Source organism: Ursus americanus, chromosome 14, assembly GCF_024610735.1.
Source record: "Ursus americanus isolate L20-20 chromosome 14, mUrsAme1.1.p, whole genome shotgun sequence".
NCBI lineage: Eukaryota > Metazoa > Chordata > Mammalia > Carnivora > Ursidae > Ursus > Ursus americanus.
Window position 1 is genome coordinate 8307106 of NC_142140.1, and position 15871 is coordinate 8322976.

General features: G+C 50.2%; 2 protein-coding genes across 5 annotated transcripts; one reads left to right on the forward strand and one right to left on the reverse strand.

The window, feature by feature from the left end:
• Positions 1-337: 337 nt before the first annotated feature.
• On the reverse strand, positions 338-15817 carry OGG1 (8-oxoguanine DNA glycosylase). Of its 4 annotated transcripts, none has more exons than XM_045808186.2 (7): positions 13813-15817; positions 13118-13365; positions 12369-12548; positions 10756-10937; positions 9760-9910; positions 9576-9625; positions 338-803 (listed from the first exon to the last, which is right to left on the reverse strand). In XM_045808186.2, the coding sequence occupies exons 1-7, from the start codon at positions 14037-14039 to the stop codon at positions 693-695; spliced, it is 1149 nt and encodes a 382-aa protein (XP_045664142.1). In that variant the 5' UTR covers positions 14040-15817; the 3' UTR covers positions 338-692. The 4 variants fall into 4 exon arrangements, with proteins under 4 accessions (XP_045664142.1, XP_045664143.2, XP_045664144.1 ...); XM_045808187.2 differs by lacking the exon at positions 338-803 and adding an exon at positions 9137-9271; XM_045808188.2 differs by lacking the exon at positions 338-803 and adding an exon at positions 9137-9433.
• Positions 428-9010, forward strand: CAMK1 (calcium/calmodulin dependent protein kinase I). The gene is made up of 11 exons (XM_045808190.2): positions 428-536; positions 2480-2611; positions 4053-4127; positions 4213-4351; positions 5184-5310; positions 5403-5478; positions 6164-6276; positions 6855-6933; positions 7031-7118; positions 8505-8622; positions 8731-9010. Exons 1-11 carry the CDS (start codon positions 454-456, stop codon positions 8811-8813), a joined length of 1113 nt encoding a protein of 370 aa, XP_045664146.2. The 5' UTR covers positions 428-453; the 3' UTR covers positions 8814-9010.
• Positions 15818-15871: the final 54 nt, after the last annotated feature.

Below are 15871 nucleotides of genomic sequence, written 5' to 3' on the forward strand. Positions count from 1 at the left end.
ATTCCTAGGGTGGGGCTGAGACATTGCTGGTTCTGAGGACAGGGGGACCTTCCAGGACCCGGTGCTTCTACAAGCTGCTCTGGGGTCTTCTCTGCTGTCCTCCTGGGGGTCAGTGTCCTCCCGAGTGTTTGGATTTGGAGAGGGAGAAACTGGGAGGTAAGGTGAATAAATGAATGAACGAATGACTTTGTTGAAAAAAAGACTTCTGCTGCCACCTTGAAGGATTTTCCTCTAGTCATGAGGACTTGTGGGAGGAACAAATGACTGGTGAATGAATGAATTTGCTGAATAACTTTGTCAAATGAATGAACCAAGGAATGAATAAATGCAGGCTGAATGACTGAATGGGGACTCAGTTCCCGAAGTTCCAACATGGAAGGCTGGGCCCCACTGAGTCTTTTCCCTCCATTTCCCTTCTCAGGAGCCCTGGCTGTGGCCAGGGGGCAGTGGGCCATGCCGGGGGCAGTGGACGGCCCCAGCTGGAAGCAGGTGGAGGATATTAGGGACATTTACGACTTCCGTGATGTTCTGGGAACGTGAGTCTCAAGGGCAGGCAAGCGGGGGGTGGAGGGGGCACTGTCCCTGAGCTGGGGTGTGGGTTGGGAAGGTCCTCACTCTTTGGCCTGGCTGACTGGGGAGGCTGAGTCCAGGGTGGTACTTCCTCTGGTCAGTTGATCACTGCTTCCTGTTTCCTATAGTCCTGGCGCCATGGCAGCCTTGCCATGGCCCAGTCTGGCCCATCTTTTCACTTCTGGCTGACAGTGGGTGGAACAGACGCCACTCTTGGCTGCAGCTCTGGGTTCCTGTGAAGAGAACAAAGTAGGGGAGAATGAAGGAGTCGGTTTTTCCAACTTTTGGCCAAGAGCTGAGGGTTTTGGCCTAGGTTTAGGAACTGAAGCTGGGCATGGCTCTTTTCTCAGTGGTGGGAATCCAGAAATAATTCAAACCTGATCTCTGCCCCTCAAGTCGATCCTAAACATATGGCGGAAACACACCCAGGGAAAATGACAACAGGGTGTATGATGTGCTCCCGTTGAAGTCAGGAATGAGGACTTTGTAGAGCCCAGAATGGTGGCTTCTGCCTGGGGAAACCTTTCTGGAGAAGTGGGTATTTGAGGTAGGGACTGAGGGATAAGCAGAAATGCACCTGTCAGAGAGGGAGAAGGGCATTCCAGGTGGAAGGAAGAACATCAGCAAACATTGAGAAGCAGGTTATGTGTGGAAAGAGGTAAAGAATGATAGAGCTTATAATCAGAGGTGGGGGGAAGAGTGGAAGAAGAGGCTGAGAAGAGAGAACAGGTCATGTAAGGCCTTGAAAGCCAAGCTATGGAGGCTGGACTTTATCTCATGAGCCATAGGAAGACTTTTAAGACATTTTTGCAGGCTTGCAATTCAGGATGGTCACTCTGGCCAAAGCATGGAGGGTAAACTGGAGAGGGACAAGGCTGGAAACCAGCAATGAGGCTACCACAGTCACTAGTTTTTTTTTTAATTTAATATTTTATTTATTTATTTGAGAGAGAGCACAAGCTGGGGGTGAGGCAAAGGTCGAGCTGGGCTCGACCCCAGGACCTCGAGGTCACTGCCTGAGCCAAAGGCAGATGCCCGACTGAGCCACGCAGGCGCCCCCACAGTCACTAGTTATTCTGATGATTGAGATTTCACCACAAGAGTCGCTTTTGACATATGGACTTCCTCTTATCCCAGAGAAAGCAAAAAGTCCTAGAAGAAATACTCAAGTAAATCCTCCTTATCCGTGAACTCTAGTGCAAACGAGTTGCTCTTTTCTAAGAGCTTGTTGTAAAATATTGCTTCTCAAATTTCAGTGAGCATACAGATTATCTGAAGATCTTGTTAAAATGCAGATTCTGATTTAGTGGGTCTGGGGTTGAGGCCTGAGATTCTGCATTTTTAAAAAGTACCCAGGTGAAGCTGATGGTTCTTCAAGGTTATAAAAGGTGTTAATAAACCATGATTCAAACTGACTGTAGCAGAAAAAGAAATGAATCAATTTTGCATAAATCAAAAAGCCCAGGGCATAAATGTCAGGCATGGCTGGATCCAGAGACTCACATGATGTTATCAGGAAATTGTCACCAGGAATTTCTTAGCTTTGATTTCCTTTGTGTTACCTTCATTCTCAAACAGGCTCTTCTCAAGTGCTGGCAAAGATAACCACGATTAGCTCCAGGCTCCCATCTTACCAGCTTGGCAGGAAAGAGCAGCTCATTCTCAAAGTGCCAGTAATCTGGCTTGCATCACATGACCCAATTACTGGGGCCAAGGATAGACTACTCTGATTGGCCAGAGCTGGGTCATGTGACCACCTCATGGACCAGGGGATGGAAGAGCGATGGAGGGAGGCTCATCCCACATCCTTGGTTCACTGGTGGTCACCTAACCCATAGGGGTATGGAGGAGGGGCTGAAGGAAAGCTAAGGTTCCAGTTCCCCACCTCACGAATCCCCTCTCTCTGCAGGGGGGCCTTCTCAGAGGTAATCCTGGCAGAAGATAAGAGAACTCACAAGTTGGTGGCCATCAAATGCATCGCCAAGAAGGCTCTGGAGGGCAAGGAGGGCAGCATGGAGAATGAGATCGCTGTCCTGCACAAGTGCGTGGGTCACAGTGTTTCTGCCTGGGTTGACCCTGCCTTGACTCCTCCCATTCTCTCCCTACCTCTGCTTTGGGCAAATCGTTTAACCTGTGAGCCTCAAAGTGCTCATTTATAAAATGCGGTAATAATCTTCACTTGGTAGGGTTGTGGAGCGCATTAGATGTTCTTTTATTTCATGCGTCTGGTGCAGCAGCTCAAATGACAGATGTCACTGAAATGCCACTGCTTATTTACAGTGGTTTAATCTGCTCAGTCAGATCTAAAAGTCAATCCTTGAGTGTGGCTCGAAGCAACGTATCTCATCTGGTACTATCGTAGACCTACCTCGAGTTCCCCACTATATATTAAAGCCACTCCAGAAATTTAAAAAATGCCTGTCTCAGGAACCCCTGACTAAATCAATAACCAACTGGTCTATGATTTGCTCACACTGATGTGAAACCTGCTGCCCTCAGTGGAAAGCTTATAGAGAACCTTCACTTCCATCCCCTCCTCTGAGCTTTCCAACCACCCTGGGCAGGGATGAAATGATCATTTCCACTATTGGGTGGGGGAGGGGGAACTGAGGCCCAGAGAGGGTAAGGGATTTGTCCAAGGTCACACAACAACTTTGTGGCAGAGCCATGGCTTTTGTCAAGCTCAGTCACCATCATTATTTCATTTATCAAGCATTCACCGTGTACCAGGCATTTTGCCAAGATTCTTACCTGCATTTTCTCATGTGATCCTCACCCCAACTCTTTGAGGGAAGTATTGTCATTGGCTTCATATTATAGACGAGGAAACTGAGGCTTAATATTCAATGACTCAGTGAGCACTTACTCTACACCAGGTATGGGGGGAACAGTGGTAAGATAAAGCCCCTGGTCTCCAGGAGCTGGTGTTCTGGTGGCGGAGGCTGACAGACTTATAAACACAGGAGCATTTGAAAATCATGTATTGGGGCACCTGTGTGGGACAGCGGTTAAGCGTCTGCCTTTGGCTCAGGGCGTGATCCCGGCGTTATGGGATCGAGCCCCACATCAGGCTCTTCGGCTATGAGCCTGCTTCTTCCTCTCCCACTCCCCCTGCTTGTGTTCCCTCTCTCGCTGGCTGTCTCTATCTCTGTCGAATAAAATAAATAAAATCTTTAAAAAAAATAAAAATAAATAAAATAAATCATGTATTGATCAGTGCTGCAAGGTAAAAAGCTCTGCCCCCAAACAGCACGCACTAGAGGCAGGCGAGACCCAGTCCGATGGGTCTGATGCCAGAGCCCAGTGTTCATCTCTGTGCTCTCCAACATTCCATTACATCATAATAAATCATGGTAAATCAGCTTTTCCTTTTGGGATGCAGGACTCTGGTTTGTCCTGCCCAGGTCTGAGGTTCTTTGAGGTGAGGGTAGGAAAGTGGCTGAGCTGTCCTCAGCTCTGAACTACCTCATTTCTCCTTTCAGGATCAAGCATCCCAACATTGTAGCCCTGGATGACATCTATGAGAGTGGGGGTCACCTCTACCTCATCATGCAGCTGTGAGTGGCCTCACCCCTTGCTCACACCTCTCCCTGCTGCCCCTCCCTAGCCTCTGTGACCAGACTGCCCTGTCCCCGGCTGCAGGGTGTCCGGCGGGGAGCTGTTTGACCGCATCGTGGAGAAAGGCTTCTACACGGAGCGGGATGCCAGCCGCCTCATCTTCCAGGTGCTGGATGCCGTCAAGTACCTGCACGACCTGGGCATAGTACACCGAGACCTCAAGGTGGGGTGTGAGGGTGTGTGGTGAGCTGGGGTGCTGGGTGGGGCCTCCACAAACCCCTCACCGTACGACCTGGGGCAACTCTTACCGCTTCTCCGAGCTTTGGCTTCCCATCTGCAAAATGCACCCTGTAAACCCTAAACTGCCTCCTCCCATTCCAGTTTGGACACTCAAATGGATACAAAGGTGAATGGTGCTGGTACTTTATCCAAATAACGTCTAGGTCTTTTCCTCATCCTTAAAGTCCCCCTTACTCTTTGTAGAAAACTTGGAGGGAGGGGACAGCAAAACATAAAGAAGGAAGCCAGAAACCCCTGAAATCCTACAGAGACTATGATGGATTCACATTTTGTAGTACATCTCCTCCGGTCTAGAAGAGCGCTGGGGTGAGACAGATCTGGGCTTGAATTCTGTCCCTACTACTCCCTAATGTAGGTTCTCAGGCAAGTCACTTTGCCTCTCAAGGCATCAGTGTTCCCATCTGTAAAGTGGGGTTATTCAGACTGGCCTGACAGGGATGTGGTAAGGAGGAAATGAAATCAAGCACCAGCACAGGATCTGGCACACAGTACTTGCTCAAGAATTCTTTAGGGCTCGCAATATAAACCTGAAGTTTATAGAAAATTCCCTCTCACATTCCTGAGGCCCTTGCCCTTTCTGGTACTTTCAACCTCCTTGAAAACTTCCTAGAGTTTCATGTGCCTTCAACCAAGCTGGCAGCCGTGAAGCCACAGTGGCTTTTGGGAGGCTCAGTTTCTGAGAGGTGCCTGGGGAGGCAGAAGGTTCTGCCAGCCTCTGGCCATCTCTGCCTCTTCCTTTCCCTCCACCTCCCAAGCCAGAGAATCTGCTGTACTACAGCCTGGATGAAGACTCCAAGATCATGATCTCTGACTTTGGTCTCTCCAAGATGGAGGACCCTGGCAGCGTGCTCTCCACAGCCTGTGGAACCCCAGGATACGTGGGTATGGAGCACCCTGGGCTGGGGCCATGGGTACGGGAGGAATCGGGAGCTGCAGGGCAGAGATTTGTCACCACCATGTCCCTTTCCCTCCAGCCCCTGAGGTCCTGGCCCAGAAGCCCTACAGCAAGGCAGTGGATTGCTGGTCCATTGGGGTCATCGCCTACATTCTGTGAGTGGGGGCTTGGCCATTGGGGCACGTGGTTCCAGCATTCTCCTCTCCCCTACTTTGCTCTCTTCCTCCTCTCTGCTATTTCTTCCTTCCTGCCGTTCATGTTTATATCTACCAATTAATGACTAAGATTACTTCATTCAATACATACTGTTTCTGGCACTGTGCTGAGCATTGGGGATTTAGCAGAGAACAAAACAAAGTGCCTGCCCTCAGGGAGCAAAAACTCTAGTAGGGGAGATAGATAATAAACAAGTAAATAAATCTATAAAAAAATGTCAGGTAGTAAAATACTATGAAGAAAAATCAAGCAGGGTAGGGAGATAGGGATGGATGCCATTTTAGATAAGGAGGTCAGGAAAGTCCTTTCTTAGGACATTTGAATAGCCTTCTGAATGAAGTGAGGGAGCCAGACATTCAAGGTGTGGGGGAAGAATGGTTCAGGCAGAAGGTACAGCAAGTAAAAAGGCCCTGAGGAAGGAAAGATGGTAGAAAATTAAGAAACCGAAAGGCCAGTGTAGCTGGACAGGAATGAAAAAATCAGAGAGGGGCAGATTTCCCCTCTTTGTAAAAGGGGGAACTCCTTCCTGTGGGTGCTGCCTGACCCGAGACTGCCCCAAAGCTCCATCCTGGAGCCAATGGGTGCACTGAAAGTGGATATGAGGATGAGTTTCTCCCTGCCCAGGCTCTGCGGTTACCCCCCCTTCTATGACGAGAATGATGCCAAACTCTTTGAACAGATTTTGAAGGCCGAGTACGAGTTTGACTCTCCTTACTGGGACGACATCTCTGACTCTGGTATTTGAGGCTTTGCCTTCTTCCCCCGGGCCCTACCTCTGGCGCCTTTCACATCTGCTTTGGGGTCTCTTCACTGCCTGCCTTTGGTCAGATTCCCCAGCCCCAAACTAAGAGCTGTCTTTAAGACCAGACACCCCACCCCAGGGGCTTCCCTCTGCCTGGCCCCTGGTCTGAGAAGCTTGTAGGCATGCATTCATTCAGCCTTCAAAAATGGTATTTTTGAAATTGACTTCCTAATGCCTAAAACACCACCCCAGGTTTTCATCTACCCTTTTGTGCCTATTAGGAGGCAAACCTGTGAAGTCATCATCAGTCACTCACACATCAGTGTGAATACACTGAGTAGAATCTTCTTTAAGAATAAGATTTTCATAAGGGAAAAAGGAGAGAGCTGGAAGGCTGTGGTGGGCGGGGGGCTTAGAGAAACAGTACAGGTGGGGTCGGGTGGTGCATGGACAGATCTGGCCTCTTGTCTTGCTTAAATGCCAGGCCAGACCCGAGGGGGTGGGTTTTGTCTTGAGGGTTTCCACAGGCACCACCATGCTGTTTTTGTCTTTGCTCTTGTCTTGGGGGTTCAGCCAAAGACTTCATCCAGCACTTGATGGAGAAGGATCCGGAAAAGAGGTTCACCTGTGAACAGGCCTTGCAGCACCCGTGGTGAGAGCTCCCACAAGCTGCAAGCTGGGGTGGGGTCTGGGGCCCTCAAAGGCTGCCTCTGCCTTCACAGACAACCCTCCACACACCCCCATCCTAGGATTGCAGGGGATACGGCTCTAGATAAGAATATTCACCAGTCGGTGAGCGAGCAGATCAAGAAGAACTTTGCCAAAAGCAAGTGGAAGGTGAGCCCATGTTCCTAATCCTGGGTCCCGGCCTCCCCAGGCCTCCTCCCCACCTCACTTCAGACCTCAGCTTCCACAGCACCTAGCATCCAATCAAGCACAAAGTAACTGCTCAGGGATGCTTACTAAAGAACCTCATTCATTCATTCATTCATTCATTCATTCATTCATTCATTCATTCATTCATTCAACACTCCCTGACACCTACTCTATCTCAGTGAGAGTCCCTGACCTCTGTGTCTAGAGGGAGAACAGTATAACTCTTAGAGACATCTACTCCAATCTGTGGGGTCCTGGAAGGGGCATAGGAGTGCTGATGGCCTCACAGACCTATCAGACTTGGCAGCTGAGTAGGAATTAGCCAGGTACAGCAGAATCATGTCTGAGGCAGAGGGAAATGGCATACAGAGGGCCAGGGGCAAGAGAGTGTGGCCATTCAGGGAAGTGCAAGTGTTTAGTAAGCCCGGATGGACTGGAGGGACTGAGGGGCAGGAGCCCAGACTGGAAATGCAGGTAAAGGCCTCGAATGCCACAGTGGAGAACGGACTCAGTCCTGAAGATACTGGGGAGCCCCAGAAGGATTTTGAGCAGTACTCTGCCTTCTAGAAAGGGCTCTTAGGGTACAGAGTGAGGCATGGACTCCCGGCTGGGAGGCTGTAGCAGAGATGTGTGCAGGAGATGGTGAGGGCTTGGATCAGAGAACAGTGGATGGCTCAGGAGTCCTTTAGGAGGTAGAACTGACAAGAAGTGATGGGACAAGAGATGTTGGCAGAGAGAGATATCAAGGGCTGGCCCAAGATTTTGGTTGGGGAAATGATGAATGGTGGTACTATCACTGAGATGGGGATTCCAGGGGTACAGACTTGTCTTGGGGGTATGATTTTGGTTTTGGACATGGTGAATTTGAGGGATGTGCAGGACACCTTGGTGGATATGTTGAATAGAGAATGATACACACACGTGGGCAACTTATTCAACTTCCCTCTGCCTCAGTTTTCTCCTGTGGCAGTGGTGACACTAACAGTGCCCACCTCAAAGACCTTTGTGAAGATTAAACGAATTGCTAAATAAAACGCTTAGAACAGTGCCTGACACATAATGCTATACTAAGTGTTTGCGATGATGAGAATATGAATTAATTATACGTAAAGGGTTATATATACTTGCTCATATATACATATTTTATATATATGGATGTATGTGTGTGTAAATATATAATATGGCTGAGTGTCATTTAATAAAGCCTTATAAAGGTTTCAGGGGCTTTAGGGGATCAAACAATAACACCTGAATGAAAATAACAAAACCACTGCAAGAATCCCACCACTAGACCCTGTCACATGATCTCCCACTCTCAAAAGTCCCTTCTCCCCCTTCTCCCCACAGCAAGCTTTCAATGCCACGGCCGTGGTTCGGCACATGAGGAAACTCCAGCTGGGCACCAGCCAGGAGGGGCAGGGACCAACGGCAAGCCACGGGGAGCTGCTGACACCAGCAGCTGGGGGTGAGGACCAGTGCTCTGTGGAAGGGCGTGAGTGGTCCATGAAGAGGCATCCAGGCTGGAGTGGAGGGTCTGCTCCTACGGCCAACTCTGTTCTCTCTCCCCATGTAGGGCCAGCGGCTGGCTGCTGCTGTCGAGACGGCTGTGTGGAGCCGGGTCCGGAACTATCCCCTACACTGCCCCCACAGCTCTAGGGCCCCAGATCCAGGGTCCGAACCCTTTGTGTGGGAGGGGTTGGGGTAGCCTGCTCCCCTTCCCTCCCTGAATTGGAGAGTTACCCTGCCCCACTGCCTCCCCACCCCTTTCCCTATCACTCCTCCACTGCATTTTCCATACAAATGTTTCTATTTTATTGTTCTTTCTTGTAATAAAGGGAAGAGATAAAAACACAGGTAGCTCTGTCTCTCCAGATAATCCCCACCCCACACCGCTGCGCAAACTACTTAATTTGAGCGTACCTGGCCCCTGAGGTAGTTGCAGGAAGCCCCCTTCCCAACACAAGACTGGATGGCAGAGAGAAGTGGGGAAAGGTATTTGGGGAACCCCTTTGTCCAGTGTCCCCCACCTAGCCTTCTGGGTCTGTAGATCTCCTGCGCTTTGCTGGTGGCTCCTGAGCTTGGTGGGGTTGGTGCAGGTCAGCACTGAACAGTACCTAGGAGCAGCGGGGAAGACACTGTGGGGTCAGGATACATGGAGTCAGGGCTGGTGGGGCTGGTGGCAGTGTGGAGAGGTACAAGAGTTCACAGGGAGCAGGGTCAGGACAAGGAGCATCCACTAGTCAGGGCTGGAGTGGAGAAGAGTCCTGTAGGACCACCTGGAATGGCAGTGGTGGTAGAGGAGTTGACTGGGTCAGGGCTCGGAGGAGGAGTCCTAAGGGGTCTGGGCCGGAGGAAGAGGAAGTGGAGGAAGAGGAGGAGGAGGAGGAGGCGGTGGGGGGAAAGCTTCAGTACACTTACTGCTTGGGCCCAGCCAGCATAAGGTCCCCACAGGCTCCGGAAAAAGTTTCCTACACAAGAAGTAATAAGGCAAAATTAATTGGCCCTCCTACTCCCTATCCACAGGACTGGGATTTTATGGAGAGATGTGAAAAGTTTCTACCACCTCAGCCCATCACCAGCTCCAACATCCCACTCTCCTTACCCAGTTCCTTGTTAGCCTGGGGGCTTGGACCCTTGGCCTGAGATGTGGTGGGGTGCCAGCTATAGTCACGCTGGGCAATCTGCCACATGTGGACATCCACGGGCACAGCCTGGGGCTTGTCTAGAGCCATCAAGCAGATGCAGTCAGCCACCTTTAAAAGAAAAAGAGTGAGCCACAGAGGAGGAATGGCAGGATCTAGCCAGCATCCTGCTACTGGTCCCAGAGCTGGCTGCTTTATTCTCCACTCTGAGATTACTATCATTTTATATTCTCCATCAACATACACCCTCTTGTAATAACTTTAAAAATAGCTATGATGAGATTTCTACTGCGTGAACATCTATGTGGGCCAGGTTCTTATCATAACCTGGGAAGAAGGCCATACTATATCTATTCTGCAAACAAGAAAACTGAGGTTCAGAGAGGTGAAGTGACTTGGCCAAGGTTACATGGCTAGGAAGAGGCAGAACCAAGACTTACTGTTAGGCTGAAGTTCAGAGCCCATTAAAAAAAGTTTTTAAAACAAAAATCCATTTTTAAACTACAGAGACGTATAAAGAAGAAAACAATAAATGCCCAATTCCCAATCATCTTACTGGCATCAAACCTTGTTGATTTTAAACAAAAACTTTTATAAGTACATATAATTTCAAGATAAGAACAACATGAAAAGGAGAAACATCTTTCCACTTGTTTTCCCAAAGGTAACCACTATTAAGTTTCCTGTGATTCCTTCTGGAAATTTTTGCATACCTATAGCAGTATATATGTGTACCTGAACAAATGGCCTTTTTAAAAAGTGCACTCAAGGAACAACGTCCTTTATGTTCTTTCATCACTCTGCATTTTCTCTAATAAAACATATGCTTGCATCCTTTCTCTTCCTGCTCTGCCTCCACAAGCCAAGTATGCACCCAGCTCTCAGGCCTGCCTTGTCTTCTTCTCTGCTACTCTGCATGGGTGGTAAGGGTAACTCCTATCCCCCTGGGACCTCACCTTGGTGCCCACCCCGGGCAAGGTGCAGAGGGCCTTGTGGGCCTCCTCATAGGGGGCCTTTTGCAGCTGCTGCAACCAGGACAGCCCGCCCTGTTCTTCTAGGATGGCTCGGGCACTGGCACTCACGTAGCGGGCACGGTACCCCAGGCCCAACTTCCTGAGCTGAGCCTCTACCTCTGGCCCTGTTGGGGGTTGGGGAGAGAAGGTGTCAGGCAACTTTAAATACTTCCTGTCTTCAAGCTAGTGTGTGAGCCCTCTGCCCCACAGGAATGGTTTCCCTAGGTACCTCTCTCCTACCTCATCACCCTTTGGGAGACCCCAGGACACTTGCTTGTGCAAAGGTAAGGGTTAAAGCCTGGGTTCTACCCCTCCACAAATGTTTTCTGAGCACCTACTACCCAGTGTTGAGCACTCGGAGCAGGGACTGAGAAGGACTTGCTGCCCTGGAGGAACTCCCCAGTTGAGTTCTTTAACTTTTCCAAAGTGCATTCACACCCATGATCTCAAATAATAACCATAATAACAACAGCTTCTATTATCAAATGCTAGGTATCATGTGTGGGCAAAGTGCTTTAAGTACATTATCATGCTTTTCTCAAGGACCCTGATGACAGTACTATTATTTAGTTTAATAACTTGCTCAAGAAAGGACATGGTGGGGGTGGGATCTTGCACCCAGGTCTGGGAAACCAAAGTCCATGCTCTTAGACTATTAGAGTACCCTGCCTCATGACTGCTTTACTCACCACTTAAACCCTTCTGGATAGAAACTCTTTTTCCCATCCTACGAACAAGAGGAGCTTGGGTAGGTAAATGGATTCTTTTGGTCTTATGACTACGTAACTGGGAGCTGAGACCCAAGGCTGGGTTTCTATTTTTTTTCCCCAAGACTGAATTTCTAAGTATCAAAAACATTCTCTTTTCTCTAGGGCCTGTCTCCTTGCTATGCAGTCCCTAAGCACTTTTCCTAGCTTTATTCTCACATCTGCCAACTGGTATACTTGCCTCTGTAAAATACTTGCCTTACAAGGCTGCTATGAAGAACACATACGTTCTTGGATGCGAAATTGTTGGGTTTACTGTAGAGATGGCAACTTAAATTTTCTGCATAATTCCTGTATGTCAAACACTGCCCTGTGTGCAGTATGTATATTTCTTTACTTCATCTTTGTGGCAACTCTGATAGGCAGGTGCCATTATTATCCTGTTCCACAGAAGAAAAAACTGACACAGAGAGACTAAATAATGTGTTCAAGGTCATAGTTAGACGACAAATGCCAAAGGTAGAATTCAGACCTAGGCAGTCTGTCTCCAGAATGAGTGCTCTTAACCCCAAAGTACTGTATACTATATATAGTTGTTTTTTGTTTGTTTGTTTGTTTTGATGAAGTACTGAACCTGGGGGTTATAAAGCAAAGACTGGTGAGGTGCTGACATTTCAGGGCCAGACGGGGAGGATCTGGTGTGGCTGATCAGACCAGGCAAGGTGGTTCTGGAGGAGGGCAGTGTTTGGGAAGGCAGGAAGCTTTGAGATGGGAGATGGGGACCAGGGAAAAACTGAAGAGATACTGAAAGCTATTGGAGGGTCTGAGGGCAGGGACCCACCTACTCACCAGCCAGGGCCTGCAGGCTGGGGAAGCCATGGTAGGTGACATCATCAAGCTGGATGAGCCGAGGTCCGAAGGCCTGGCAGAGCCGTTCTACCATGCCAGTTATGCGAGCAATGTTGTTGTTGGAGGAACAGATGAAGGAGAAAAGGCACTCGATGGGGTCCTGTCGCAGGAGTCGCACACCTGGGGAAAGGTAGGGGATAGGATACAGACCTGCTGTCAGGAGTGGCCTCTTCCCACCCTCAGATCCTAGGCACCAAAGATCTAGAAGGATCCCAGTGGAATGCGGGACAGCAACTGTTAGAGAAAGCAACACCAGAGATCTCATTCCTCATAGCATCCATGAGGTCTGGGCTATCATTACATTTCACAGATATAGAAGCTACAATGTAAACACTATGAGGATGGGGATGGATTTGTGTCTGTTTTGTTCACTGCTGTATTCCCAGTCACACAGCAGCTGCTCTGTAAATATTTACAGAATGAATGACGTCACTTGCCCCGGGTCACACAGCCAGGATTTGGCTCAATATCCTTGTTACTACACTGTGGTAATCAGCAGGACAATAATAATAGTAATAATAATTACTACGTGTCAGGCATTATTCTAAGCAAAACTTTACACATATTAGCTCCTTTAATCCTTGTAAAATTCCTTAAGGTGGATATAATCCCCATTTTACAGATGGTGAAACTGTGTAATTTAGCCAAATTACAAGAACTCTAACCCCTGCTCCAATTGTTGAACTCACCTTGGAATTTCTGAGCCACCTCTTGAAAGTGGGGGTCCACGGAACTCCAATGGTGATATAGTTGAGCCAGGTTGACATCCAGCTGGAAGTACTGGCGCACAGTCTTCAGCTCTTCTGGTGTGGGCCTGCTAACCCATCCCTTGTCCGCTCGGTACACAGTACAGTAGAGCTGCTCCTCAGTCTGGGTCAGTGTCCATACCTGGTTCGCCAGCACTCCAGTCCAGTGCGCAGGGTTTTGTTCCCTCCACCTGAGCCCCCAGGCACACAGCAGCCCTGGTACTCAATTTTCCTTCTTGCACCTTTTGGGGCCCTCCCATCCTACAACAGCTTCATACACAAAACTGACTTAGGAAATGCAAAGTCATTTGATCCTCACAACACTGCACTGGCTTTTTTTTTTTTTTTTTTTTTTTTAAAGTAGGCTCCACATCCAGCATGGAGCCCAACGCGGGGCTTGAACTCACGACCCTGAGATCAAGACCTGAGCAGAGATCAAGAGTCGGATGCTTAACCGACTCGGGCCCCCAGGTGCCCCTGCACTGGCTTTTTACCTCCACTTTATAAAGGAGGTAAACAGGCTCACCACCCATGCCTCAGTTTCCTCTTTTGTACCCTGAGGCTTCTTCCATCACCCCCAACATTCCTTTACACTCCAGACCTGCAGTGTCGAGGGTCCAAGAGTCAGGGTCACTCACCGGAAGGACTGTCCGGAAGCCAGAACCAGGTCCAGGCGCAGCTCCGAGCGTGGACAGGGGATGGTGGCCCACAGGGCCGGGAAAGAAGCTAGAGTACGATGCCCCATGCTCCAGAGCAGAAGGAAGCAAGCTAACAATTCCACTCCAGGCTCCGCCTCAAAATGGCCCCGCCCACTCGGTACCAGATCTCCCGTAGACAAAAGACCACGCCCACACAGACAACACATCCCTTAAGGCCTCGCCCACCAAGCCCTTGCCCCCTTAAGTTCTCTTAAGGCCCTCCCAGTTTCATTTAATTCCTCCACTCCCCGTAGGCCCCGCCCCTTACAGTCCGCCAGGGCCTCCAATCCTCCGCCCTTCCACCTTACGTATCCTCCCCGGCCCCCGCTTCCCGGCGATCACCACGGTCCTCCGCGATGCAGCAACTTTGGGAAGCGCGCGCAAACGCACTCTTCCGGCTTCTTCAGGGGGCGGACCTCACTCTCCCCGGAAGTAGGACTCAGGCCTGGCTTATTGGGTCCGGAGGTAGCCAATCCGCGGAAAAGTAAGAGGCGCCAATGAGAACAGGGTGTGGTGGCGGGTGGGTGGGTCTCTCCGAGGCGCCGCAGCGGTTGGCGCGCGCTGGGCTCGCTGCCCGCTCTCGGCCTTTCCTCTGGGGATGTCTGCACTCGGCACGCCAGGCTGTCCAGTCCCGGCGCCCCGCGGACCTGTCGCAGAATGCGCCCTCGGGCCCCAATCCTCAAGGCCTTATCTCCTCAGAGCCCCGGGGTTCCTCAGGCTTGCCCGCCCGCAGAACCAAATCCTGTCCCTCACCGTCCTCAGAAAGCCTTTCTCCACCGAGCTTCTCCAGTCAGATATATTCGCCCTCTTGATTGAGAATCGGACCCGAACACAGCTCGGGCCCCTGCGATCCCCCGTGAGGCGTCTCCACGCGTCTGTCGCCTGCGGATTGTCTTCGCCCTCGCCGGCTGGGCCGCTCCCCTCCAAAAGGCCTCCCCGAGCCTCGACTCCGCAGTCAGGCCTGCTCACAGACTTCACTCCGTCAGAGGCCGAGCTCCTCGGAATGCCGCGCCCCGGCCGCACCCCGCCGGCCGCGCTGCCCAGCTGCTCCCTTCGGTCTCGGCATTCCTTCAACAGCACTCCGTCATCTCACACCCGTGCCCATGGGGCCTGTGGCCCCGCGGCGGCCTGTCCACCTCGCCCAGTTTCCAGGACTGGCTGCTGGTCGAGGAAAGATGTTTGATGTCATTTCTCCCCTTGTGGAGGAAGACAATGAGCAAGGAGCTAGAGACAGGAGCTTGATCTGGGCCAGTTTTCACCTTGTAGCGCAGTGATTTGAGGTTACTGTGTCTGAATGAGGAGACTGCAGATTCCTCAAGGGCAAGATTTGCAGCTGATTTGTGTCCCACCCACAGTACCTAGTAGGGAGCCCAGGAGCATGGTCATCATCAGATGGTATTTTTGTCTGCTCCACTCCTCAACAGCTGCAAGCCGTTGGCAACTACGTCCCGTGGCTGTCTCATCTCTAGGCGTGCCAGCCCACAGGTGCCTAGCCCTTGGAAGGCAGTCCTTCAGTAACTGTTTCAATCTGTCAAGGGGGTGCCAAGGTTGGGAATGAGTGAACAGCAATCCTTTACCTGCCTGCTCTGGCCCAGTTAAACAGGTGAAGGTCACAGCTATAGTGACTGAAGCACTTGGACTATCCTACTGGCAGAGGACTTGAAGCATCTGAAGTTCATGAAGGGATGGGCAGTAGACTCTTCCTCCAGCAGTTCTGCATACTGGTTAAAGAGCCAGCTTGGCAGACACAGACCTGGGTTCAAATCCTACCTCTGCGACTTTTTAGTTGTGGAAATTTAGGCAAGTTACTTTTCTTCACCTCAGTGTCTTTGTGGAGATAACCACCCTATTATTAACTTCCCCAGAGTTATTGCAAAGATTACATGAAATTATGTATCTGAAAGTGCTTAGAACAAAGCCTGCCACTCAGTTAAGTGCCTGGGAAATGGGAGCTGTCATATTATCTTTATTGCTGTTGTCTTACAAATGGAGCAGGCAC